Genomic DNA, 25,746 nt, shown 5'->3' on the forward strand with positions numbered 1-25,746 from the left:
TTTGATTTTTAAATCAGAAGACATGACCGTGTTATCTAGGCAACAGGAAACTGGGCAATCACAAACAGCGTAGCTGTATCAAATAAAAACATTCACCAAGTTAAGCTGACATATTAATTATAACAGTGACTATGTTGCATAGTAATTATCCTGAACAGTAAGCATTTTACATAAATAGCAGTAATTAGTATATCACAAGTTTCCCAAACTGTGTCCTGTGGAATAGTAGTTCCTGGAGATGTTAATAAATGTTTGGATAAAAAAAGGGCTTTGGAGTCAGAAAAGTTGAGGAAATACTGGTATAATTTAGAGGGCCAAACTCTGTTTTACACTTTCTCTCCTCTTTTCTCTGTTAGGATGCAGTATAGTATAATGGCTAACATCGTAGGCAGTGGAAACAATGTGGAGTTGAATCCTGCTACTGACAAACTGGATAATCTTGGGTAACTTACTGAACTTCTCTAAACTGTAGTTTGCTCATATGTACAGGGTGATAGTAATATATGCACTTCAAAGGCAGCTCCTGGGATTAATTGGAACGCATTGCATTTAAAACGCTTAGAATAGAGCCTGACATAGAGCAAGGGATTCATGAGGATTAGTTATTATTATCTATAAACCATACTATTAACACATCTCCCTGTTATTCTACAGTTTAGTCCTTGACATACACACACACACACACACACACACGCAAGAGCACTGATACTCACATTTCCGAAAAGTGAAAACCCTTGGCTCTGACTTCTGTTAGTTGAAGTTCTTTGTGCCCTTGTGTCCACCACACCACAGCCTGGAAATAAGCAAGCTCTTATTCCTACTGTACTTCAGGGAAGGGGAGCAGGGAGAGGGAGGATTTATGTCCTGGCAGCATGGCCTTTGAAGGGCCACTGCTAGCTCGTAGTAACCCTTGGGAACACTTGAAAGAAGTCATCTTCTGGTTGGACACTGGCTTGTACCGTGACACACAGGTTAGCAAGCAGTGTGCCGGCTGTACTTTAGCACCCACTTGCTCCCTTGGTTGGATACTCTTGCGCAGTGAATGACCTGTGCAACCATACATGGCAGATCTGACCTTCAGGCCCTGGAAGGGCCTGGAAACTAATGACTGTTGGAGAAAGGGGGTACTAGCTTCTCTTTCTCCAAGCAGTGCAGGCGATTAGCCCCGCACCAAGCCCTAAGTGTATAAATCATCCTTCCTCATCTCCCTCCCTTCCTCCCATAGAGGCCACGCCTCCCATTCATGAACACAAAGACTGACATCAGAATACCCTTAGTGTGAGGGGATACCCCAGGCCTTAACTGCTCTCTGAAATCCCCCAACTGAGGTTGTTAGAGGACAGAACTGTAGAAAGCAGAAACCAGAGGGAATGATTTTTCCAGGTTTCCCCTGACACATAACGAACGCTAACTTTTGATGCTTCAAACTAGAGCAGGCCAGGGCCAGGGCAAGTCTGACTTCCTGACCATGGTTTGGAGAGGCGAAGGGAAAAAGATGGGAGTGAGAACTATCTCTGGCAGCTTCTTAATCCCTACTGTATGGCCAAAATGCTTCGTTCCCAATAAAGGCTCGTCAGCCCTTGAGGTAGACACTTCTGTATAAAACAGACCAGAAAGAAAACCGCAGGCCTGAGGATCTTTCCTGGGGGTGGGGTGGAGAGAGGGCAGGGAGGCGCCCAACGCGCACGTTCACACCCACCCTCCCAGAAGTTCCTTGAGCCTCCAGAGGGGCTGCTGCCTGGGTGCGCCGCTTTTCAGCTCGAAGCGAGTCAAGCCTGACCTGCGGGATCTGGCAGGGCTCTCCCCTCTCTGTACTTGGATTCTCTCCTTTATAAAGTGAGGGGTGTGGATGGGCGGTTTTTGAAGGCTCCTCACAGCTCTGACAGGCACCACCTCTAGGGGCTTCTGTTCACTCTCCTCCAATCTTGTCTACCTGGACAGGCAGGGACAGACGACAAGAAATCGCTCACTCTCACCCCCATCCCAGGACCCCAAGGCCATAAATGTGCAAGGACAGCAGAGGCCTGCGTACCAAAGACACCCGCCCATCAATTTTGCTTCGGCTGTCTCCACTGCTCTTGTAGACAAATACCGGCTGGGGGCCCAGCTGGGAGTTTAGGTCCTTCAGCCTCAAAGAACAAAGGAGGAATAAGGGACCCTCCCCGAAGGTGAGGGGAGGGAGTCCTGGGGCTCCTATGCCTCTCCCTCTCCATAGGGCTAGCTGTCCCTCTCTTTCCCACAGATACGGGAGGACGGAGTATCCTGTCTTTTCCTCTGAGGCTGGTGACTTCCATCTCCTCCCCTCTCTAAGGTTGGGGTCTCTACCTCAGCCCCATCTGTTCCCTGGGTCTGAAATCTCCATCCCCCTCTCCCTTTTTTCTCCTTGGGACTGGGGGTCTCCACACCCCTCCCTCTCCTCCTCTCTCAGGACCATATCTCTTTATTCCTTTTCAGGCCTGGCCTCTCCAGCCCTGAGCGGAGGGGTCCGCATTCCTCTCCTTTCTTAAGGCCACGGCTCCCTCCCCCACCCGCTCCAGCTCCTCCTCCCCACCCCCTCCCTCCGCCCCGAGGCATTGTGGGAGGAAACAAGATGTGGGGCGAGAGCGGCGCGGGGAGAAGCCCGCAGTGCGGGGCCGGGCGGGCGCAGCCAATGGGGAGCGCGGACGGCGGCGCGCGCGGCGGGGGGGCGGGGGCGGGGCGCTATTTCAGCGGGGGCCGCGCGTCGGCCGCGCTCAGCGGCAGAGCGGAGCGGAGCTGTGAGGCGCCAGCGCGGAGCCGGCGGGCGGCGCGAGGCGGAGCACAGGCGGCCGGCGAAACTCCAAGGGCGGACCGCGGAAGGGAGCGATCGTCCCCGGGCTGCAGGAGCCGGAGACCGCGGCGGCGGCGGCGGCGCTGCTGCAGCTGCAGGAGGAGCCCAGGGGACACCGCCCCTGCCTGTGCTCTGCCTCGGGCCATCGCTGCTCCCCAGGGCCCAGTGCGGACTCGCCTCCTGAAGGTGAGCGGTGGGTGGGGGCGTCCCCCGGGTGGCGGGCCTGTGCCTGTCGCGTGCGACTCCACACGACCCGGCCCTCGCCGCGGTGGCCCTGCGGCCTCCTTGGCCTGGAACAGGGCTGGCCCCGCAGCCCTTGGCGTTGACGGTCCGGACAGCGCAACGCTCCCCTGCCGCCCCTCCCTCTCGGCGCAGCCCCGTCTGCGCCACCCTTTGCCCCGGCCACCCTCGTGGCGCTGCTGGAGGCTCGGGCTGCGGAGCTGCCGCTGCCCCCGCCCCCCGGGAGTCTCCCTGCGCTGCGTGGAGGCCCCCGATGTCAGGGGCCGGGGAAGAGGGGGTGGAGAGGGCTCGGGCGTGACGCGGCTCCTCCTGCCGCCACCGCCACCCTCTGGGGCGTCCTTCCTGCAGCGAGGACGCCCAGTCACTCCGGCGCTGTTCCAGGCCGGGTGGGGGAGGGCGGCTGACCGGCCGGAGCCTGCGGACCTAGCCGGCGGCGCGGGCGGGAGGTGGGAGGGAAGGAGGATGCTTCCTCGTTCCCCAGGTGCTGCCTTTGGGGACCGCAGCGCTCTGGAGGATGGGATAGTGGAGGGATACGGCCCCCTTGGAGAACCCGAAGAGGGAAGTAGAAGTGTGTGTGTATTGGCGGGTGGGGATGGTGGTCTTTGTCATTCGGAGATTTAGCCTTTTTTTTGGTTGCAAAACCAGGAATAGAGAATGGGAGCTGCCCTGGGGTGCCCTTTGCGCTTTTCACAGGAGCCCTGGCTCGTGACTGAGGCGGCTGGCCTGGGGCCCTCTGGCCATCTTCCTCCTATTTGGAGGCCCAGGTTCCTTGCTTTTTCCCAGGGAGGGAGGGGCTAGGCTGGACACCTTCTTGTGCTTTGCTCACCGGCACCTTGGACAGGGGTGGTAGGGGTTGGGCTTCACCTCTCTCAGATGCCTGGGGGACCAGGGGTGAAGAATCATGCCATTGTAGTCATAAGACCAATATTATGTAACCGCCGGCTCTTTCCTGGAGAGTAAGGTGGCTTTTAATTATTGTAACAAAGTTGCTCCTTTGGACTTTGGGAATGAGGCAGTGGAGCAGGTGAGCTTGCAGGCAAAATGGTGCCAATTTCATACTTTCACTTTGCTGTCTAACCAGGCCCCACCCCCACCCCTGGGTTTGTAAACAGTGCCCCCTTCTGAGTGGTAACCTGCAATAGGCCACCAGGTGACACTAGTTTTTCTTCACTTATACAGAGCCTTATAAGAACCTTTCTCCCTGTGCTGCTGTTGTACCTTTGCTCAGACCCATTGAGTTTGCCCCATTTATCTCATTTCAGCCATTAGTATTTAAAATGAAGATGTTGATTTGCCCAAGGTCACGTAACTAGTCATTCCTTGAACAGGTTTCTCCGAATCTTTCCTCAGCACCACATGGTGCTCACAGACTCCAGTTGAGTCTCTTGACTTTTCCTCTCCAGAATGTGGGGGCAGGGGGTGCCGGTCTACTACCTCTTTGCTCTGCCAGTTTCTGCCGAAGTGGAACCGGCCCTGCTTAGTTTGACAGTGCTATCTAGATGAAGGGGCCTTGGATGCGGTCAAGGGCTGCCTGGCTGGCAGCTGGCATGTGTGCATTCTCTGCATGTGGTGCAGGCTGAAATGGTGGTGGTGAGTTCTGTTTTCCCTTTCAGCCATCTAGCCCACAGGCTAATGTGATCTCAGAGATCAAGGTGGCCTGGAATGATACCAAGGATCTGTCCTTGAGCAGGCAGCCTCCTGTGTAGCCTTGTATCAGATAGAGCTGGAATGACAGCATCTTCTGTCCATTGGGCTGGGCCACAGAGGGGTTCTTTTAGGGGTGGGATGATGGGGGAGATTGTTACTGCTCCATGTGTTGGGACTGTGGTCAAGGACAAAGGGCTCATCCCCTCTGTTCCTGCATAGTACCTCACATGTTGCCACCTGTCAAGCAGGTCCTGAGATTCTGTTCGTCCCAAGAAGGGTCCGTGCAGGGTCTGCCTGGAAACTCTGGTTGCTGTGGGATCAATGGCATGGCCCTGATAGCAAGGATATGAAACAAGGCTATTAAAATAGTAATTCTTTACCTTTCTTAGGCACCTTTTTAAAATGCTTTATCTCCAGGTTTTTCCCAAGCCTGTTTTTTTAGGGGAAGGAAGGCTTCAGCATTCCTTTGAGGAAAATAAGATATTGTCCCCTAATATAATACCTTCCACATCACCTAATAGGTCAGTACTTTTTGAATGAATAAGTTTGACATGAGGAAGCAATGCACCAAAGAGATGACAAATCAGTGTTGAAGCTGGGTCCAAAATCTAGGGCTTTCAATAATTATATTGAGCTTTAAAGAATGAACATTGTACTGAGGAGAGTGGGGATGCAGAGGGGAGGATGGGACAGAGAGAGACATGTCCTGTGTGAACGACTGGCCAAGTCTGAGGTTGCCTTCCCACCCTCTCTACCTCTTAGGGGCATCTCAGCCTGGAGTACTTGAGAGAAGGCATAATTATCATTATCTCTTCCCCACTGGGCATTGGTGGCCTGGAATATACCCTACCCCTTTTTGTATAGGGCAGGGGTTGGCAGCGTTTTTCTGTGAAGGGCCAGATAGGAAATATTTTTGGCTTTGCAGGCCAAATAGTCTCTTGGAACTACTCAACTCTGCCATCGTAGCATGTTCCTGCAACACTTTATTTTACAAAAACAGGTGGTAGGCTGGATCTGGCTGATGGACAGTCCCTGGTAGACTGTCCTTGTCTGCAGATGCTCTCGTATAACTTTAGTTAATCCTTACAACAACTTGCGATAGAGAGCTATCCTCATCTGCTAAAATGAAAATAATCAAATGTAGGAAGGCCAAGTGACTTGTTTAAGACCACAAGAGATAAACTCAGGACCAGGAGTCAGGCCTGCTGAGTCCTAGTCCAGCTTCTTTCTGCTATGATGCCAATGATGTAATGAATGGTCATTAAATCAGGGACTTAATTCGGTTCAAATGTTAGGACACCTGGTTTATTCTCAGGACAACCCTTAGTCCCCATTTTACAGATAATGACATAAAAACACAAAGATTAAGTAACTTGCCCAACAACACAGCTAGTAGATGATACACTGTAATATAATCTTGACTACTGGTGCTGTTCAGAATATCGGAAGTAAATTTTAGAGTTGGAAAACCTCATTTTACCTATGATAAAAACTGATGATTTATTATGTCCTATTGGCCCTATATTTCCCAGGGTGGGAACAATGTCTCTGCTAAAGCTTAGGGGCTCCCTCTCCTAATGCTTCACATCTGTGTTTTTTGTTGCCCTCACCTGCTATACTCCCCTCTTGCACTGAGACCCCACACCCAGCAGCTAATGTTCACTGCCCAGAGCATGGAGTTGTCAGCCTTACCTCTCTGCTCCTTCTGTAGTGTCACCATGTCTGACCGGAAGGCAGTGATCAAGAACGCAGACATGTCTGAGGACATGCAACAGGATGCCGTTGACTGCGCCACGCAGGCCATGGAGAAGTACAATATAGAGAAGGACATTGCTGCCTATATCAAGAAGGTGTGCTGGGAGAGCTGGGACTGATGGCCAGGGGTGGGGATTGACAGCTGAGCTAACCTCCAGGGAGATCTGGAGCTGGGGACATAAGAAAGCCCATATATCCTGTGCAAACAAAACCCCAGGAACTTGCAAAGCAGACAGATTAGCGAGTGATTCCGAATTGCCCAAGCATTCACCTTAGGAGTTGTTAATAGCTCTGCCAGGTGTGTGTGTGTGTGTGTGTGTGTGTGTGTGTGTGTGTTTACTTTTACAGATAATTAAGCTACTGCAAGGCATTGGGGAAGGATAAGATTATGCAGAGAAACTTCAGAATTAAATATTTCTGGACCATTTCAGAACTATTCAAAATTAAAATCCAGGATATTTGAAAGAATAAGATGTACGAATTTTCAGGGAACTACATCATTTAAAGTGGATATGCCTGTACTAATCCTCATCATGCAGGAGGTTTCCTTTTCTTTTCCTTAAAAAGGACTCAGGTACTACATCACTCCTTTCTCTCTACATTCTTAAGAAAAGGCTCAAATATATATTTTTTAAGAAATGGATGAGCAATAATGGGGCCATAGGTTTGGTCCCTGAAAAATTCCTGAGTGAATTTGTCACTGGATATGGTTAACATGGTGAGGAAGCAGCTGTGCCAAAAGTAAGAAAAGGGGTACTGGGGCCCCCTGATTCCCAATCAGGACCCATATCCATTGGAGGCATAGTCCCAGTATTTGATATTCTCAGCTCTGGCATCCCAAGAACATGTGTAAGAATGGTAGCAGTCTGGTCCATTGAAGTGGTAGAGTTTCTTTTGAGTTTTACAGAACTGTGTTTTCCTACCCAAATGAGTAGAATGAAAAGAAGAGCTCCTAGAGTCCTGAGAGACTTTTTTGGGTGTGGAGCCAAGGGTTGCAGAGCTATTTGGGAGCCCACCTTCTCGCTGTCCTGTACTTTGAGAGCCAGAAGAATCCCCAGATTTTCTGGTCCAGCGCTCTTTTTTTGCTGATGGAGAAATGAGAACAGGGAAGTGACTGGCTCTCCTGTATTACACAGTCTTGAGCCAAGATTGAAGCTGGGTTTACCTTTTACTCTCCTAGTACTTGGAGAGTTGTGTGGTATCGGGGCTGTGAGGAGGCCAGACAAGTTGTATGTTGAGCATATTGAGGGATAGAACCCCAGAGTTGGCAGCATTGGTGGGCCCATGGTGGAGGGCTGCTGCCCTTTCATGGCCATGGCAGGATGCTTCTAGAACTGAGTCTGCAGGCTGAGCCACAAGGTAGTAGGGAGCTGATTAGCTCTAAAGATTTCCTGTGGTTTTGATGCTAAACTTGTGCCCCTGAGGGAATTGCCTTGATCTCATGGTGGAGGTCCTTGTTCTGGTACATACAGCCCACACAGTGCATGGCACACGGGAAAGCCTTTAATGTTGTCTTATATAGTACTGCCTCCTGGTACTCTCGATGTTTGGTCTTGTTTTGCTCTAATGCCTTGGTGTTTAGCATTTGGAAATGCGGGTTTAGTAATGTGTGAGGCAGCGGGTGGTGGCTCCCCATTTGTGTCATGCTGTTTGACAAATGGTCCTTTATTCCACTGGCCTCTTGATTCCCTTGCTGAAGAATCCCAGGGTGGGCTAGGGGTGGCGTGAGGGGGTGGGGTAGCTAGAGGGAGGAGAGATGATCAGGGTGTAGAGTGCAGGGGAGACAAATAATAGAGCCTTTGTGGTGTTCCATTATTAATGAGGGGAAGAGTGTCCTGGCCAGCTTTAAAACCTGAGCTTTTGAGGTTCAGGGAGCTGAGGCTGAGGGATGGGGTGGGGGTGATAACAACCAAACATGTGTCGGTGCTGGAGTTGCAGGGAGAGACTCCCATTCTGATTTCTCCTTCTCCAGCTACCCTAATTACCTTTCTTCTCTACCTTTATTCTTTTTTAGGAATTTGACAAGAAATATAACCCTACCTGGCATTGTATCGTGGGCCGAAATTTTGGCAGTTACGTCACACACGAGACAAAGCACTTCATCTATTTTTACTTGGGTCAAGTTGCAATCCTCCTCTTCAAGTCAGGCTAGGTGGCCGTGGTGAAGGTGTCAGTGGCGGCGGCAGCGATGGCAAGCAGGCGGCGTTGCTGGGACTGTTTTGCACTGGGGCCAGCATCAGGATGTCCTCTCCAATGGCTGTGCTACTGCATGGACTGTATACTCGATTTCATGTGTATGTCGCAGTAAACAAAACCAAACCTCTTTCTGTTTAGTTGCCTGGGGGAAGAAGGCTGCTTTATGTTTATTTTTCAAGACTTTAAAAATATTTTTTGGTTGTATTGCACTAGGAAATCTCTCCCACCTCTCCCTTTTCTCTTTCTTTCCCTATACAAAATAAAAGGCCCTCCACAAAGACTAGGCGGCCGAAAGACTAGGAGGGCTGAGGAAAAGAAATAGGTCTCTGGAGGTGGAACTAAAACTGTGCAGCTGCCTCTTCCTGGCGGTGGATGCTGCTTTGGGAGGGCTAGGGAGGCTGCAGGGGGACAGTGTTGGGATTGTCAAGGAAAAAGGGATAGGAAGGAAGGTGGAGGGATTGATCTAGTACCAGGGAGAATATTCCACTGAACTGTGATTCTATGGCTTGGGGCGGAGGGTGGGGTGGGGATGCCTTCTTTAGGGGCCCTGAGATGTGTTTGTCTGTGGTGTGTGGGAGTGGGGAGCAGATTTGTCTTGCTGTCTTTGTCAGAATTTCTAAGTAAGGGCTGTGTCTTTGTGGATTACCTTCTTTTGTTCTTCCTGCCAGAGATCATGACAGGAGGATTCTGGGGTAGGATTAGCTTGAATCTTTTTTTTTTTCTTTACATTCTTCTCCTGTCTGCTCCCTGCTTAGCCCTCAGTTTTCTCATTCCTCTGGAGTTCTCTTAGAGCAGCCCCTGTTGTTAGTTGGCTGTCAAGGGAATTTCTGGTGACTGTAGTTCCTTAGTTAGGTCTTAGCAATCAAACCAAATTGATGTCTCCCTTGATTCTTCTGTGTATATGTGTGTGTGTGTGTGTGTGTGTGTGTGTGTGTGTGTGTGTGTGTGTGTGTGGTTTGGGGTAGAGGGGAGGGAGGGGGCAGGACAGTGTGGAATCTCTAGGGTGTATTGGTAGGTAGGGGACACAGTTAGTTCTAAGTGGGCCTTTATGTTAAAAGCCTCTGGGGATATCTGTTTTGGAAATAAAGATAAGTGTCCCCTCCTTGCTGTCATCTAGCCCAGACACTCCGCTTGCTCTCTGGCTGTCTGCTCCCTGGAAAGGCTTTAGGAGGACCACCCAGGACAGGATGACCATGCTGCCATCTGCTCTGGAGCTGGGTCTCAGTGCAGAGGGACAGTGACTGTGGATGGTTGCAGTCTCTGGTGGGAGGTGAGGATAGAAGTGATAAAGAGCTAAGAGGAGCTTCTGGGAGCCTTGGAGGAGGTCAGTCTTGCAGTGATGAAGCCAGGACATAGCAGGAGATGGAGCAGGGCTGTGAGAGGAGGAGATTCTGAGGAGGATGCAGGGGAAATCTTGTCTGTTAATGAAATAGGAGTGGGGTGGGGTTTGGGGTGGGGTAGTCATTGCCGTTTGAGCTGCTGATTTTCATGAGTCGCCTTCAAAACTCTCGTGTAGGGTTGACAACGTTGGGGGTGGGGGATCCAGCTTATTCTTTTATTTTCAAGTCCATTCTTGGGGCTGGTGAGAAGGCAGGAGAATACCCCTCCCTAAGCCCTTAGTGTGTGCCGAGCTTGCTTTGTGATGTTGGCAGGGGAGGGGGGACCTGGGTGGTGACTGAATTCCCTTTATCAAACCCTTCAATGGGCACAAAATTGAGTGCTTGATTTTAGGTTTTATTTTTTTATGAATGTCCAAATATGTGTTTCCCCCTGCCCTCCCAGACTGTGTGGCCAGTTGAAAGTGTCTGGTTTGTGTTCATCTCTCCCTCATTTCTGGAGCAGGGCCTGAGACCCTGCCACATCTCCTATGCTCTGCATCCACGCCTCTTTTGGACATTAAAGGTTGATTGATGCACCTCTGTGCTGTTTGGGTCTCTTTGGGGGTGAGGGGTTGGCCTGGTGGCAGTGGTGCCACACAGTGGGTGAGGGTGGAGAGTCTCCAGGGTGGAGTAGAATGGGGACTGAAGAGAAGACCAGGCACTGGATACTGATTGGCCTGTAGCAGCACTTATTTGTGCCTAGCCTTATGCCCCTTAAGTAGAGGAAAACTAACCAGCAGCACTCACCCTTAAGGGCTCCTGGGTTCTGCCTTCCTTGGTGGTGATGGCCAGGTGAGTCATATTTTGTGTCTTTGGGATAGTAGCTGCTACCTTCCCAGCTGCCGTCATGGACCTGCCTGAGCTTTGCTGCTTCAACTTTTGCCCAAAGCTCTTATCTTTCATACTCCTCCCTTCTCGGCTTCCCTGAACCTAGAGACTATTTAGCAAAGGGTCTGGCCACTCAGAAATGGAAAGCTGGGGATATTTAGAAAGATGGAGCCTCTTTTGGTGGAACCGAAGTGATTCTCTGAATCCTCTGTTGCCCAGACACACAACTCAAGAAATCAGCAGTGCCAAGACTTCTGAGTGTCTGCCCACCCCTGACTCTACACCATTGTGTGACTGCAATTCGTATGGAGGTGTTAGGGAGCCAGAGGTGCTTTGCCCTTTTTGTGTTACTATTTATTTACTCAAAAATATTTAAGAGTTCTTGTATGCTTGGGCCTAGGATGCTGTTCACACAGGAGAATGAGACAGGCAAGTTCTTCTAGGCTTCTATGACATACACATTCTTATGTGTAGAGCAGACATACGCTGATCAACTTTTTCCAATAGTGATAAATGTGTTATCAAGGAAATGAACTGGGCAATGAGCTATTGAGTGTTGGAGGTAGGTAGATAGGGTTCCTCCAGTTAGGAAGGTGGTTGGCTGATCTTGGGGAGAAGTTCTACCTCTGGGGCAGTGAGGTCCTAAGGGATTAAGATGAGAGACTAGAGCCCCAACTTCTGTTACTGCTTTAGCTGTCATGAGTAATTTGACAGAGCTGGAGCTTTGGGAGGGAGAGTGAGGCCACAGTTCACATTTCATCAGGGATGAGTGTCTCCAGGGCCAAAGTTCATCTACTTTCTTCCCTGATGAAAGAGGCAGTCCAGGTGGCATCTGTGAACAACACATTCCTGCACAGGTAGGTGCACAGTGCTCATCTGGAAGGCTAATCCTGCAGAGCTTCCTGGAGGAGATGAGCCTCTACTCTTTGAGGCCCAGGATAGGAAAGTATGTGAGCATGTGTCACTGAAGGGACTGTGGAAAGCAGATGGAAATTGTGGAATTCTCTCAGAAGAATGCAGCCATTATTAGAACTGTGCCCACGGGAGCATCAATATCCCTGTTCCTTGTATCCTGTTCTCCAGTCTTCTGGGGACCCCCTTTGACTGAACCCAACCAAATGGCAGATGACAAGGCCGACCCAGGAAGCAGTCTGTAGGGTTCAGTCCCCCTCCCCACAGGGAACAGCAGGAAAGGGCAAGGTGGTGACAATCTAAGGGAGGCAAATGGTTAATAGCCAGCATGGTAGGGAATCTTCTTTGTTGCTGTGGCACTGTCGATCTCTGTTCCCTGAACTCTAGTGTCCTCCAGACTAGATTTAAGGTGTGGCTCCCCGCTAAATTATTCTCTCACCTCCTTTCAGTCTTTGCTCAAACATCCTCATCAGAGAGGCTTTCTGACATCCTGTGCAAGATAGCACCTCTCCCCCATCGCTATTAACCTTACCCAGTTTAATTCCACATAGCATCTGCCAACGCTTGACATATTTGTTTTTTGTTTACTTTCTGGCCTCTGACAACTAGAATATAAGCTCTGCGAGAGCATTTTTCTCTTAACTGCTTATCTTCCAGCACACAGAACAGTGCCTGTCCTGTAGGAAGTGCTTGATACATACAGATTGCTCAAATGAAAAAAGGAGGGTGCAAGCAAGCCTGGGCAGTCCTGGTGCCCCAGGGCAGCCTTGCCTTTTCTGAAGAGAATGGCTGCCTTAGGCATGGCTCTCCTTGCCGCCCAAGCCTTGCCACCTTGAAAGGCGTGAGAGGGTTACTCCCAAGTGTATTCAAGCCTCAGCCGCTCTTGCTTGCCAGTGTGGGAGGATGAAATAGTGTGTTCATAAAATGCGTTTTATTTTTAAAGCATTTCAGTTTATGTTGCTGAAACCTGAGAGCGCCCCCCTGAGCTAGACTCAGTAATCATTAGACACATTTTTGGATAAGCAAACTGAATCAGAGAAGGTGAGTGGCAAAGCCCATGTAGCTGGTGGCATTACTAGAGCTTAGCACTGTGATGCACAAAGGCTTAACTGGGTTTGGCAGCAGGGGTCTCATGGATACTCTTTAAGATGTAGGCCCAGCTCTCTTAGTAGTGAATCCCTGATGTTCCCTCTCTTGGGGCTCTGGTTTAGCAAGGACAGCGAGGATACTTTCCTCCCTCCTCCTTACTCCCCTCTACTAAGGATTAAGGAGCCACTTCTTCCTCCTTAAGGCCTTTGGGAGGATGGGTCTTCTGGTATTAGAAGGGAGAGCAGATGCCTAGAGTTCTGACCTCTTAGGCCTCTCCTGAACAAAAAGCGTAGCCCCTTCACTACCCTAGTAACCGGTATGACCTGTTGCCTGTTGGGGTCAGGTGTACCTGTGTGTCTATCTTTGTGATGTATGTGGGCTTGGTGCCCACATCAATGTACATGAGTACTCCTACCCACAGACAGCTACTGTGCCAATATAGAGGTTCATAAGAAAGATAAAAGAGAACCAGCAGAGCCCCAGGTTCTGCCTCTCCTTCCTCCCTTTGCCCAGATAAAGGTGTACAGTGTTTGTGGTGAGGCTGCTGGACACTGCTGTTTTGGGCTTTCTAGAGAGAATGCAAACATGCAAAAACAGTGTGGTGGTGTAGGCAGAACAAGATCTAGAATCAGAAGACCTAGAGTCGAATCCCAGCTCCAACACCCACTGAATGAACGTGGACAAGCTGCTTGATTTCTCGGATCCTCGATTTCTTCATCTAAGATGGAAACAATATGTGTCTTTTCTAAAGGGAAAGATCAAATGACATCATGTATGTGAAAATGCTTAGAAATGGGTAATGATGATGATGATGATGATGATACTGATTATTAGGGTATCTAATAAAGTTGGGGAAAGAACAAAATCCCCCCCTCACACCCTACTGCACCACCAGCCTTCTCCCTCCCTGCTCAATTATACCCATGTTATAGGGAAGAAACTTGTCTAAGGTCACATGGATGTTCACAACAATTGGGGTGCAGAACTTGATCTGACTCCCAGGCCAGGTTTGATTTTGATTTGCAGTGGCAGAGAGGACTAATTTTTCACTAGGTTCTGAGCCCCGTACTGAACTCTGGATTGCCCTGTACTTGGTGGTGTACAGTTCAGCAGTTTTTAGCATATACACAAATTTGTGCAGCCGTCACCACTATCTAATTCCAGAACATTTTTATCACCCCCAAAAGAAATCGTGTACCTGTTGGCAGTCACTTGCCATTCCCTCTTCTCCCCAGCCCTGGGAAACCACTGACCTACCTTATATCTCTATGAATTTGCCTAATCTGGACATTTCATATAAATGGAATTGTACATGTGGCCTTTTGTTTCTGGCTTCTTTCACTTAGCATGATGTTTTTAAGGTTCATTTGTGCTGTAGCATTTATCAGTACTTCATTCCTTTTTCTAGCTGAGTAACGTATGGGTGTATCACATTTTGTTTATTCATCTGTTGAGGGACATTTGGGTTGTTTCTACTTTTTGACTATTGTGATTAGTGCTGCTATGAACATTGATGTATAAATTTTTGTGTAGATACATGTTTTCAATTATCTTGGGACATCTTTTATTTTTAATGTCAGTTTTCTATTTTTAAAAAATCAAGACAGGTTGGCAAATTTTTTCTGTAAAGAGTCAGATAGTAAATATTTTAGTCTTTGTGGTTCATATGACATTAGGTATACAGATTACAATTTCTGAACTCTGCCATTCCAGCGTGAGAGCAGCCATAGATAATATGTAAACAAATGAGCATGGCAGTGTTCCAGTAAAACTTAAAAAGCAGGGGAGCAGGGGACAGATTGGGCCTGTGGACCATAGTATACCAACCCTTAATCTAAATGACACATTCACATGATACATTATTCTAAAGGCACAAAAAGCAAAAATTCTCCCTCCCACCTCTGTCTTCCAGCTACAGGGTTACCTTCCTTGAAGCAATTAATGTTAAGAGATTTTGTGTCTCCTTTTAGACACAGTTAATAATGAGCATTAAAGTGGCTGTATACTATTCCAATGTGTTGCAGATAGTTTAATCAACACAAAAGAACTGACATATCTGAGGGTACACCCTAAAAGACAGAACACTGTTTGAGGGGTGTTGCACTCACCTGCCTAACTTGACTCATCAGAATAATCTTTTGAACTCCTGAGATTTGCCCAGTCATTTTGGGGCCATGTCTGATGAAAGCTTGGTGATCCCTTTTGGGTCAAAAACAAGCTCTGACTCTGAAGAGATGCAAGATTTTCTCAGATGATTTGTGTGTCAGTCAGAGTTCCACCAGAGAAACACAACCAGTAGGATATATTCTATCTTGTCTGTCTTCATATCCATGTATCTGTCATCTACCCAGATTTAATGCAAGGAATTGGTTTATGCAGTTGTGGGGGCTGGCTAGGCAAGTCCAAAATCCACAGGGCAGGCTGTGTGGAAGGGAGGTCTGGAAACTCTCAGACAAGAGCTGACATTGCAGTCCACAGGTGGAATTTCTCCTTCTTCAGGGAAACCTCAGCTTTCAACTGAGTGGATCAGACCCAACCATATTATCCAGGATAATCTCCTTTACATAAAGTTAACTGCAGATGTAAATTACATTTACAAGATACCTTCACAGCAACACCTAGGTCAGTTTTTGAATAACTGGGTATTATAGCGTAGCCAGGTCAACACGTAAAATTGATCACCACAGTCCATGTCTTGTTAACTTGGCACCTGTACACATTTCCTTAAACCATTTAATCTCCCAGTAAAACAATAACAAAGTAAAACTTCTGCCTATCATGACACAGCTAATCTGTGTACAACTGAAAATACGCTCTTTTCCTGGGAGAGAATTCACAGTCCTTGACTGGTGTTCACTTTTATCCTCGATAATCCAGTAACTTTAATAATAATATGTAAATGTAGCTATTTTAATAAATTTTATGTTGGATGACAAGGGGATAAGAGAGGGAAGAAAAAATATATATACATAAACACACGCAAACATTCATAACAAAATAATGAATACTCATAATAATTACAGTACTAACTTCTGCAACTGTTCACATGATGTGTTTTATAACTACTGGTGTTATAAAATTACTGGTTATAGCTGGTATGTATAACTACTTTCCTTCACGACTTATTCCATATTTTCTTTGCCTTCCTCATGAAACTCAGCGCTGGTTGTGGTTCTTTTCCTGGTGGGAGGGCCCCAAACTTTCATTCCTGAAGGGTCTGGGAAATTAGAAGTCTTACCTGCACTGGGTTATTATAGTTTTCCACTGGCTTTAATCACCATAGGGCATGGTAGTACTATGAGATGTCCTAAGGGATCTCTCGTATTCCAGACATAACTTTTCTTCCCTTCATTGTTTAGTAGCAGCCTAATTTCCCTTTGGTAGTCAGGAGGAATCACCCCAGCCAGTGGAGTAACTCTTCATTGCAAAATGACCCATGGTAGTCTTAACTTCCAGTTCACTGAAATAATTGTGACTCCTGGTGAAAGCATTCCTCCCTTTGGAATGAGGACCTCCAGATCAGCAAAGCATAAAGCCACAGGGATGGGAAGCAAAGATTTACCAGTGGACCACTAGGGGTAATAGTGAGTCGTGGGTGCCATTTCATTTCTACTACCGATCCCTGGAACCATGAATCCTAGCTATGCGACAAATAGTACCATATGTGGGATGCTGAGTTGGAGTATATATGGTCTCCTGAAGGACATTGCCTCAACCCTGCAAGGTGTTGTGGCCAAGCTGGCACTGTAACTAGATCTTCAAAAGGCCATTCCGCCTTTCTATCAAGCCAGCTGCTTCGGTATGATGGAGAACATGGTAAGCCATGAGCATGGGCCCATTGCTGTACTTCACTTGCTGTGAAATGAGTTTATTCATCAGAAGCCCTGCTGTGTGGAAAAAATGGTGGTGGATAAGGCATTCTGGAAGTCCATAGATGATAGTTTTGGCAGAGCATTAAATGCAGGGAAGGTAAATCCAAATCTAGACTGTCTGTTCCAGTAAGAACAAAGCGTTGCCCTTTCCTGATGGAAGGAGTCCAATCAACCTGCCACAAGATGGCTGGCTGATCACCCCAGGGAATGTTGCTGCAGCTCAGTGTTGGTCTCTGCTGCTGGCAGATTGGCAGATTGGGCACTCAGCAGTGGCTGTACTCAGGCTGGCCTTAGTGAGTGGAAGTCCATGTTGCTGAGCACCTGAATACCTTCCATCCCTGCCACCATGTCCACTTTTCCAGATTCCTGTAGAAATGAAATTGTACAGTAGGTACTTCTTTGGGGCTTTGGGTTTTTTTCACTCAGCATAATTATTTTGAGATTCATCCATGTTTTTCTGTGTATCATAGTTTGTTCCTTTTTAAAATTGCTGAGTAGTGTTCAATTGTATGGATATACTAAAGTATATTTGTTCCTCAATTAAAGGACATTTGGGTTTCCATTTTGGCAATTATGAATAAAGCTGCTATAAACATTTACATACAGATTTTTGTAGGTTTTTATTTCACTTGGATAAATAACTAGGAGTGGGATTGCTGGATCTTATGGTAAGCATATGTTTAACTTTATAAGAAACTGCCAAACTATTTTCTAGAATAGCCACACCATTTTGCATTTCCACCAGCAATGTATGGGACTCTCAGTTACTCCTCATTCTCATCAACACTTGCCATTGTCAGTTTCTTTTTTAAAAATTTTAGCTATTTGAATAGTATGTGGTGGTATCTAATTGTGGGCTTTTTAAATACCACATTTTTTAATTAAAAAAATTTAAATTGGCTGGATGCAATGGCTCACATCTGTAATCCCAGCACTTTAGAAGTCCGAGGCAGGTGGATAAATTGCACTCAGGAAATTTGAGACCACCCTGGGCAACAGGGCGAAACCCTGTCTCTCCAAAATTAAAAAAACTAGCTGGATGCGGTGGTGTGTGTCTGTGTTTCCAGCTACGCAGAAGGCTGAGACGGGAGGATTGTTTGAGCCTGGGAGGTTGAGGCTGCAGTGTGCTGTGATGGCGCTAGTACACTCCAGCCTGGGTGAAAGAGCAAGACCCTGCCTCAACAAACTAAATTAAAATTTTATTTTTTAATTGACAAATAATAATTATACATTTTCATGGGGTACATAGTGATGCTTTGATATGTGTAATGTGTAGTGATCAGATCAGGGTAATTAGCATATCATCATCTCAAACATTTATCATTTCTTTGTATTGGGAATGTACAATATTCTCCTTCTAGCTATTTGAAACTATATATTATTGTTAACTATAGTCATCCTACAGTGGTATTGAACACTAGAACTTATTCCTCTTATCTAGTTGTAATTTTGTATCCTGTAACAAATCTCTCCCTCTCCTTCCCTTCCCCCACTCGTTGTGATTTTAATTTACATTTCCCAAGTGACTAATGATGTTGAGCGTCTTTTCAAGTGATTATTTGCCATGTGTATATCTTTGATTAAGATCTTTTGCTCATCTTTTTACTGGGTTATTTGTTTTCTCAATGTTGAGTTTTAAGAATTCTCCATATTTTCTGGATACATGTCCATTATCAAATATATGATTTGCAAATATTTTCTCTCAGTTGGTGGCCTGTCTTTTCATTCATTTAACTATCTTTTGTATAGCAAAAATATATTAAATTTTTATGAAGTCCAATTTATTCTTAATTTTCTTTTGGTGTTATATTTAAGAACATTTTGCATAAACCAAGGTAGCAGGGATTTTCTCCCATGTTTTTTCTAGGAGTTTTAAAGTTTTACATTTTACATTTAGATCTGTGATCCATCTGAAGTTAATTTTTGTATATGATGTGAGGTATGAATCAAGGTTTCTTTCTTGTTTTTGTTTTGTTTTAAGGATATTTCTTTCTTTTTTAATTTTCAGAGACAAGGACTCAAGGTCTCAGTCTGTTGCTCAGTCTGGAGTGCAGTGGCACCATCATAGCTCACTGCAGCCTTCTAACTCCTGGCTCAAGCAATTCTCCTGCCTCAGTCTCCCAAGTAGTGGAGATGACAGGCGCTTCCCACTGTGCCTGGCTCATCTTTAAATTTTTTGTAGAGATGGGAGTCTTGCTTTGTTGCCCAGGCTGGTTTTGAACTACTGGCCTCAAGCGATCCTCCTGCCTCACGAGGGATTACAGGCATGAGGCACCATGCCTATTTCAAGGATGTAAAATATCCTTGGCATGAGAAATGCTCATGACATAGGTTAATTAGGAAAATGGAACAAAATACAAGAATACACATGTACACACCTTTCAATTTTAACTTTGAAAATAATAATGTATAGGTAAATACTTATGATCATTCACTTATCTATCTTGTAAACAAATTATACATATATTCTGCTTTTTAAAAATCCAATCTGTACTTTTCAGCTGCTGATTTGGGGATAATTTGTTATGTAGCAATATGTGATCAATTACATTTTCTGTTTGTCTTACCTACTTTTCTCCTTTGTGGTTTTCTTTTGTGTTGTTTTTGGTTTTGGTTTGGAGTATTTTTTTTTTTTCTTTTTGAGACAAGGTGTCACTCCTTCACCCAGGCTGAAGTGCGCTGGCATGATCACAGCACACCGTAGCCTCAACCTCCTGGGTTCAAGCCATCTTCCCACCTCAGCCTCCCAAGTAGCTAGGACTACAGGGATGTGCCAAAATGCCTGGCTAATTTTTTTACTTTTTGTAGACATGTGGTTTGAGACCCAGACTGGTCTCAAACTCCTGGGCTCAAGCAATCTGCCCATCTCGGCTTTCCAGTGTGCTGGGATTACGGGCGTGAGCCACTGCGACTAGATTTTCTTTTGAATAGATCAATTTTTTAATCATTCTGTTGTTTTCCTCTGTCATTTTGGAAACCATAAATTATTTTCTTATGTTTTCAGCAGTTACTCAAAGACAACATATGCATTAATATATCGATGTCTATAATTAATACCTATATGGACCTTAAAAATACTTTTAAACTCCACTTATCCCCTTCCAACTTGTACATTTTATGGGATTGTATTATAATTCATATTATTATTGCATTCCACAATTATTTTAGCTCACTTTTTAATTCTTCATTCATTATTGCATCTCAAAAGTATATAATTACTTTCATAATTTTTCTTTTGTGAGGTTTCTTTCTTTTTTCTTCTCTTTTCCCTTTCACCTTCTCTCCCCTTCTTCCTTCCTTTTGTCTTCATTCCTTTCTTCCTCTCTGCATATTGTCATCCCATCCAATTGTTTTAATATCATTTCTCAAAAGACTCTTTTTCCTCCATTAAATTATCTTTGCATCTTTGTAAAAAATCAGTTGGCCATATTTGTGGATTCCTAGATTTCTATTCTGTTCCATTTATCTATGTGTCTATCCTTTTGCCAATACAATACTGTAGCTTTATAGTAAGTCTTGAATTTGAGTAATGTGAATCTTCTAACTTTATTATTATTTTTCAAAATTATTTTAACTATTCTGGTTTCTTTGGCTTTGCATATAACTTTAAAAATCAGCTTATTTATATTTTAAAAATATCTTGCTAGGATCTTGATTTGAATTGCATTTAGTCTATATATCAATTTGGTGGCAATTGATAGCTTCTACAATATTGTGTTTTCTGATCCATGAACATGGTATATCTCTCTATTTATTTGTCTTCTTTGATTTTTTTCCATGACTGTTATAAACTTTTCAGCATACAGGTTCTGCACACATTTTGTTAGATTTATTTCTGAGTATTTCTAAGTTTTATTTCTAAGCATTGCTCTAATAACAAATGCTATTGTTAATAGTAATTTTTTTTAAATTACTGATTTCCAATTGTTCAATGTTAGTATACAGAAATATGATTGATATTTGTATAACTTTATATTCTGTGTGTGACTGTGCTAATTCATTTTTTAATTTCTAGGAGCTTATTTGTACATTCTGTGGAATTTTGTACATATGAAATCATAAACGGAAACAGTTTTATTTATTTCCTTTCTGTGTGCTCTTTTTTTCTTTTCTGCACTTGATAGGACTTTCAATATATATTGAATAGGAATGGTGGGCATGAACATGCTGCTTCTGGATCTTCCAGGATGCCTTAATTCAGGCTTCTATAACAAAAATGCCATTGACCAGGTGGCTTAAACCACAACATTTATTTATCAAAGTTCTGGAGGCTGGGAATTCCAAAATGAAGACATTGGGAATTCCAAAATGAAGACATTTGGTGGCTGGTGGGGACTTGCTTCTTGGTTCATGGATGGTTGTCTTCTCCTTTTTTTTTTTTTTTTTTTTTTGGAGATGGAGTCTCACTCTGTTGCCCAGGCTGGAGTGCAGTGGCACCATCTCGGCTCACTGCAAGCTCTGCCTCCCAGGTTCCCACCATTATCCTGCCTCAGCCTCCCGGGTAGCTGGGACTACAGGTGCCTGCTGCTAATTTTTTGTATTTTTAGTAGAGATGGGGTTTCACCATGTTAGCCAGGATGGTCTCGATTTCCTGACCTTGTGATCTGCCCGCCTCGGCCTCCCAAAGTGCTGGGATTACAGGCGTGACCCACCGCGCCCGGCCGGTTGTCTTCTTCTTGTGTCCTCACATGGCAAGAGTAACAGAGCTCTCTGGAGTCTCTTTTATAAGAGTACTAATCCCATTCATGAGGGCTCTGCTAGAGGTCCCACCTTCCAAAGTAGAGCCTTTGCCAGAGCCCTCATGAATCAGGCATTAGGAGGTAGGGCCTCCTCCCAAAAGTCCCACCTCCTAATTTTATCACATTGAGGGTTAGGATTTCAACATATGAATTTTGAGGGGTGGACACAGTGGGCACAAAACCTTTTTCTATAGCAAAAAGGATGCATTCAGTTTTTCAACATTAAGTATGATGTTTAGAGACAGGGTCTTGCTGTGTTGCCCAGGCTGGTTTTGAACTCCTGGCCTCAAGTGATCCTCCCACCTTGGTCTCCCAAAGTGTTGAGATTACAGGCATGAGCCGCTGTGCCCAGCTGTGTTTTTTTTTTTTTTTTTTGAGACAGAGTCTCGCTCTGTTGCCCAGGCTGGAGTGCAGTGGCGTGATCTCAGCTCACTGCAAGCAGCTGTATTTTTAAAAATATATAGGTGCCCTTTATCAGATGTCTTTTACACCTAGTTTCTGAGAGTTTTTATCTTGAATAGATGTTTAAATATGTCAAATGCTTTTCCCATGTCTACTGAGATAATCATGTGGTTTTTTTTTACTCTATTAATATGGGAAATTACATTGATTGATTTTTGAAAGTTAAATCCAACCTATATTACTGGAATAAACTCCACTTGGTCGTGATAATTATCCTTTTTTATATTGTTGAATTCTATTTGCTAAAATTTTGTTTAGAAGTTTTGCACACATTTGTAGATGGATATTTGTATGTAGTTTTCTTTCCTTGTAATGTCTTTGTTTGATTTTATTATTATAATGCTAGTGTTAGGAATTAGTCCCCGTTTTAAATTTTCTGCAAGGGTTTCTGCAGAATGAGTATTATTTCTTTCTTAAATGCTTGATAGAATTCACTGGTGAATCCATCTGTGTCTCAAAATTTCTTGTGCAAAGGTTTTTAACTGGAAATTCAAGATTTAGGGCTATTCAGGTTATCTAGTTCTTCTTGAGTAAAGTTTGGTATTCTGTCAACTTAGATAAAGTTATTTCTCTATTTCATCTAACTTGTAGAATTTATTGGCATAAAGCTGTTCATAATATTTTCTTATTATATGTGGAATCTACAGTGATGTTATCTCTTAGCCCTAAAGCTGGTAATTTGCATCTTCCCTCTTTTTTATCTGATTAGTTCTGCTAGAAGTTATTAGTAATTAACATTGCTAATCTTTTCAAGAAACCAACATTAGTTTCATTCATTTTCTCAATTTTTCTATTTTCTATTTTATTTCTACTCCAATCTCTCTTATTTCCTTTTTTCTACTTACTTTCAGTTTAATTGCCCTTCTTACTCTGGTGGAAACAGGTTATTGATTTGAGATGTTTCTCCTTTTCGAATATAGGAATTTAGTGATAAAAATTTTACTCTAAGCTTTAGCTGCATCCTGTAATTTTTGATATGTTGTTTTTTCATTTTTCTTCAGTCCAAATTACTTCCTAATTTCTTCTTCTTCTTTTTTTTTTTTTTTTTGAGATGGAGTCTCTCACTATGTAGCCCAGGCCGGCTGGGGAGTACAGTAGCACAAACTCAGCTCACTGCAATCTCCACCTCCCGGGTCCGGTTCAAGCAATTATCCTGCCTCAGCCTCTGGAGTAGCTGGGATTACAGGCATGCACCACCATGCCCAGCTAAGTTTTGTATTTTTAGTAGAGACAGGGTTTCACCATGTTGGCCAGGCTGGTCTTGAACTCCTGACCTCGTGATCCACCCGCCTCAGCCTCCCAAAGTGTTGGGATTACAGGTGTGAGCCACTGTGCCTGGCCCAACTTTCTAATTTCTTTTTGATTTTTCCTTGGCCCATGAATTATTTAAAAGTAAATTATTTTCCAATATTGGGGGATTTCTAGTTATTTTTCTGTTATTGATTTATTATTAATTCCATTGTGGTTAGAGAACATACTTTATATGATTTGAATCCTTTTAAATGTATTTAGACTTGTTTTATGGACCAAAATTTGGTCTGTCATGGTAAATTTTCAATGCACAGTTTAAAATAATGCATATACTGCTACTATTGGTGGCATGTTCTATAAAAGTCATTTGGGCCAATTTGGTTGATAGTCTTCTATATCCTTATGATCTTCCATCTACTTGTTCTCTGAATAATTGAAATTCAGAAATAAGTGTTGAAATTTCCAACCATAAATTATGTATTTGTCATTTTTTGCTTAAATTTCTTCTTCTTCTTTTTTTTTTTTTTTTTTTTTTTGAGACAGATTCTCACCCTGTCGCCCAGGCTGGAGTGCAGTGGTGCAATCTTGGCTCACTGCAACCTCCACCTCCTGGGTTCAAGCAGTTCTTCTGCCTCAGCCTCCTGAGTAGCTGGGATTACAGGCATGCGTCACCACGCCCTGCTAATTTTTGTATTTTTAGTAGAGATGGGGTTTCACCATGTTGGCCAGGCTGGTCTCGAACTCCTGACCTCGTGATCTGCTCGCCTTGGCCCCTCAAAGTGCTGGGATTACAGACATGAGCCACCGTAGCTGGGCTTTTTTCTTACATTTCTATCATTTATTTTGCTTTATGTATTTTGAAACTCCACATATTTAGGATTATTATATCCTCTATATGAATTTATTATTTATCATTATGAAATGACCCTTTTCATTCATGGTAATATTCTTTACTCTGAAGTCTATTGGGTCTTCAGAGCTTTCTTTTGATTACTATTAGCATGGTATATCTTTTCCTACCTTTTTACCTTTAACCTATTTGTGTTTTTACATTCAAGTGGTTTTTTTGTTTAAGCATCATATAATTGGATCTTGCTTTTCTTAATCTAATCTGACACTATCTTTCTTTAAATTGTGCTAAGAACATTTACGTTTAATGTGATTATTGAGATGATCACAATTAAATCTTGCTTTTTTTTATATTTGTCTCATTTCTTTGTTCCCTCGTTCCACCTTTTCTGCCTTCTTGTGGATTAATAAATTTTTTAATTATTCCATTTTAAATACAGCTACTTCCTCACTTATGATGGAGTTATGTTTCAATAACACCATCATAAGTTAAAAATATTGTAAGTTGAAAGTGCACTTTCAACTTAGATATCTTCAACTTATGGTGGGTTTATCTAGACATGGCCCCTTTGCAATTTGAGGAGCATACTGAATACTTGTCACTTTCACACCATCCTGAAGTCAAAAAATCATAAATTGAATCATCCTAAATTGGGGACTGTCTGTAGTTTATTGGCTTATCATCTACAATTCTTTCTTTTGTTGTTTTAGTGATTTAGAGTTTATAGTATACAACTCTAACTTATCACAGTCCAACTTCAAGTGATAACATCATACATATGATGCATCGTATATACAATGGTGGTCAGCTACATTATAATTTTATGGGACCACCATTGTATATACGATTCATCACTGACTGAAACAATGTTATGTGATACGTGACTATATATGTGAAGTGGTATGTTGTTTTACAGTTAACTTTTGATATAATTAGTGACATCATAGCCATTCTGACCTCATAGCACAATGCATTACTCACATATTTGTGATGATGGTGGTGGAAACAAACCTACTGCACTGCTAGTTATAAAAAGTATAGCAAATATAATTATGTACAGTATACAATACTTGATAATAAATGACTGTGTTACTGATTTATGTGTTTACTATATTATACTTTTGACTGTTATTTTAGAGTACACTTTTTCTAATTATATCAAAAGTTAACTGTAAAACAACCTCAGGCAGATCCTTCAGGAGGTATATTCCAGAAGAAGGCATTGTTACTACAGGAGATGACCATGTGTGTTATTGCCCCTGAAAACCTTCTAGTAAGACAAGATATAGAAGTGGAAGATAGTCATATTGATGATCCTGACCCTATGTAGGCCTAGGCTAATGTGTGTGTTTGTGTCTTAGTTTTAAACCAAAAAGTTTAAAAAGTAAAAAAAAGAAAAAAATTAAATAGAAAAACACTTATAGAATAAGGATGTAAAGAAAATATTTTTTGTGTAGCTGCACAAAGTGTTTTTGTTTTGAGTTATGTTATCATAAGAGTCAAAAAGTTAAAAAAATGAAGTTTATAAAGTAAACTTACAGGAAGCTAAGGTTAATTTATATTGAAGAAAGAAAAACATGGCTGGGCATGGTGGTTCATGCCTGTAACACTAGCACTTTGGGAGGCCAAGATGAAAGGATCTCTTGAGCCCAAGAGTTTGAGACAAGCCTGGGCAATATGGTGAAATCCCATCTCTACAAAAAATACAAAAAACTAG

The 25,746-nt window shown here is 43.9% G+C and overlaps 1 protein-coding gene across 1 annotated transcript; it reads left to right on the forward strand.

Moving 5' to 3' along the window:
- Positions 1-2,733: 2,733 nt before the first annotated feature.
- Positions 2,734-10,562, forward strand: DYNLL2 (dynein light chain LC8-type 2). Its single transcript, XM_055256997.2, has 3 exons — positions 2,734-2,995; positions 6,408-6,546; positions 8,466-10,562. Exons 2-3 carry the CDS (start codon positions 6,415-6,417, stop codon positions 8,601-8,603), a joined length of 270 nt encoding a protein of 89 aa, XP_055112972.1. The 5' UTR covers positions 2,734-2,995; positions 6,408-6,414; the 3' UTR covers positions 8,604-10,562.
- Positions 10,563-25,746: the final 15,184 nt, after the last annotated feature.

This window comes from Symphalangus syndactylus, chromosome 20 (assembly GCF_028878055.3).
Source record: "Symphalangus syndactylus isolate Jambi chromosome 20, NHGRI_mSymSyn1-v2.1_pri, whole genome shotgun sequence".
Lineage (NCBI taxonomy): Eukaryota > Metazoa > Chordata > Mammalia > Primates > Hylobatidae > Symphalangus > Symphalangus syndactylus.

What these genes read in the sequence shown, in the direction of transcription:
- DYNLL2 (XM_055256997.2), top strand. Translation starts at nt 6,415, where the DNA reads ATGTCTGACCGGAAGGCAGTGATCAAGAACGCAGACATGTCTGAGGAC. An exon ending in TTGCTGCCTATATCAAGAAG is followed by an intron (nt 6,547 to 8,465) that starts GTGTGCTGGGAG and finishes ATTCTTTTTTAG; the next exon opens with GAATTTGACAAGAAATATAA.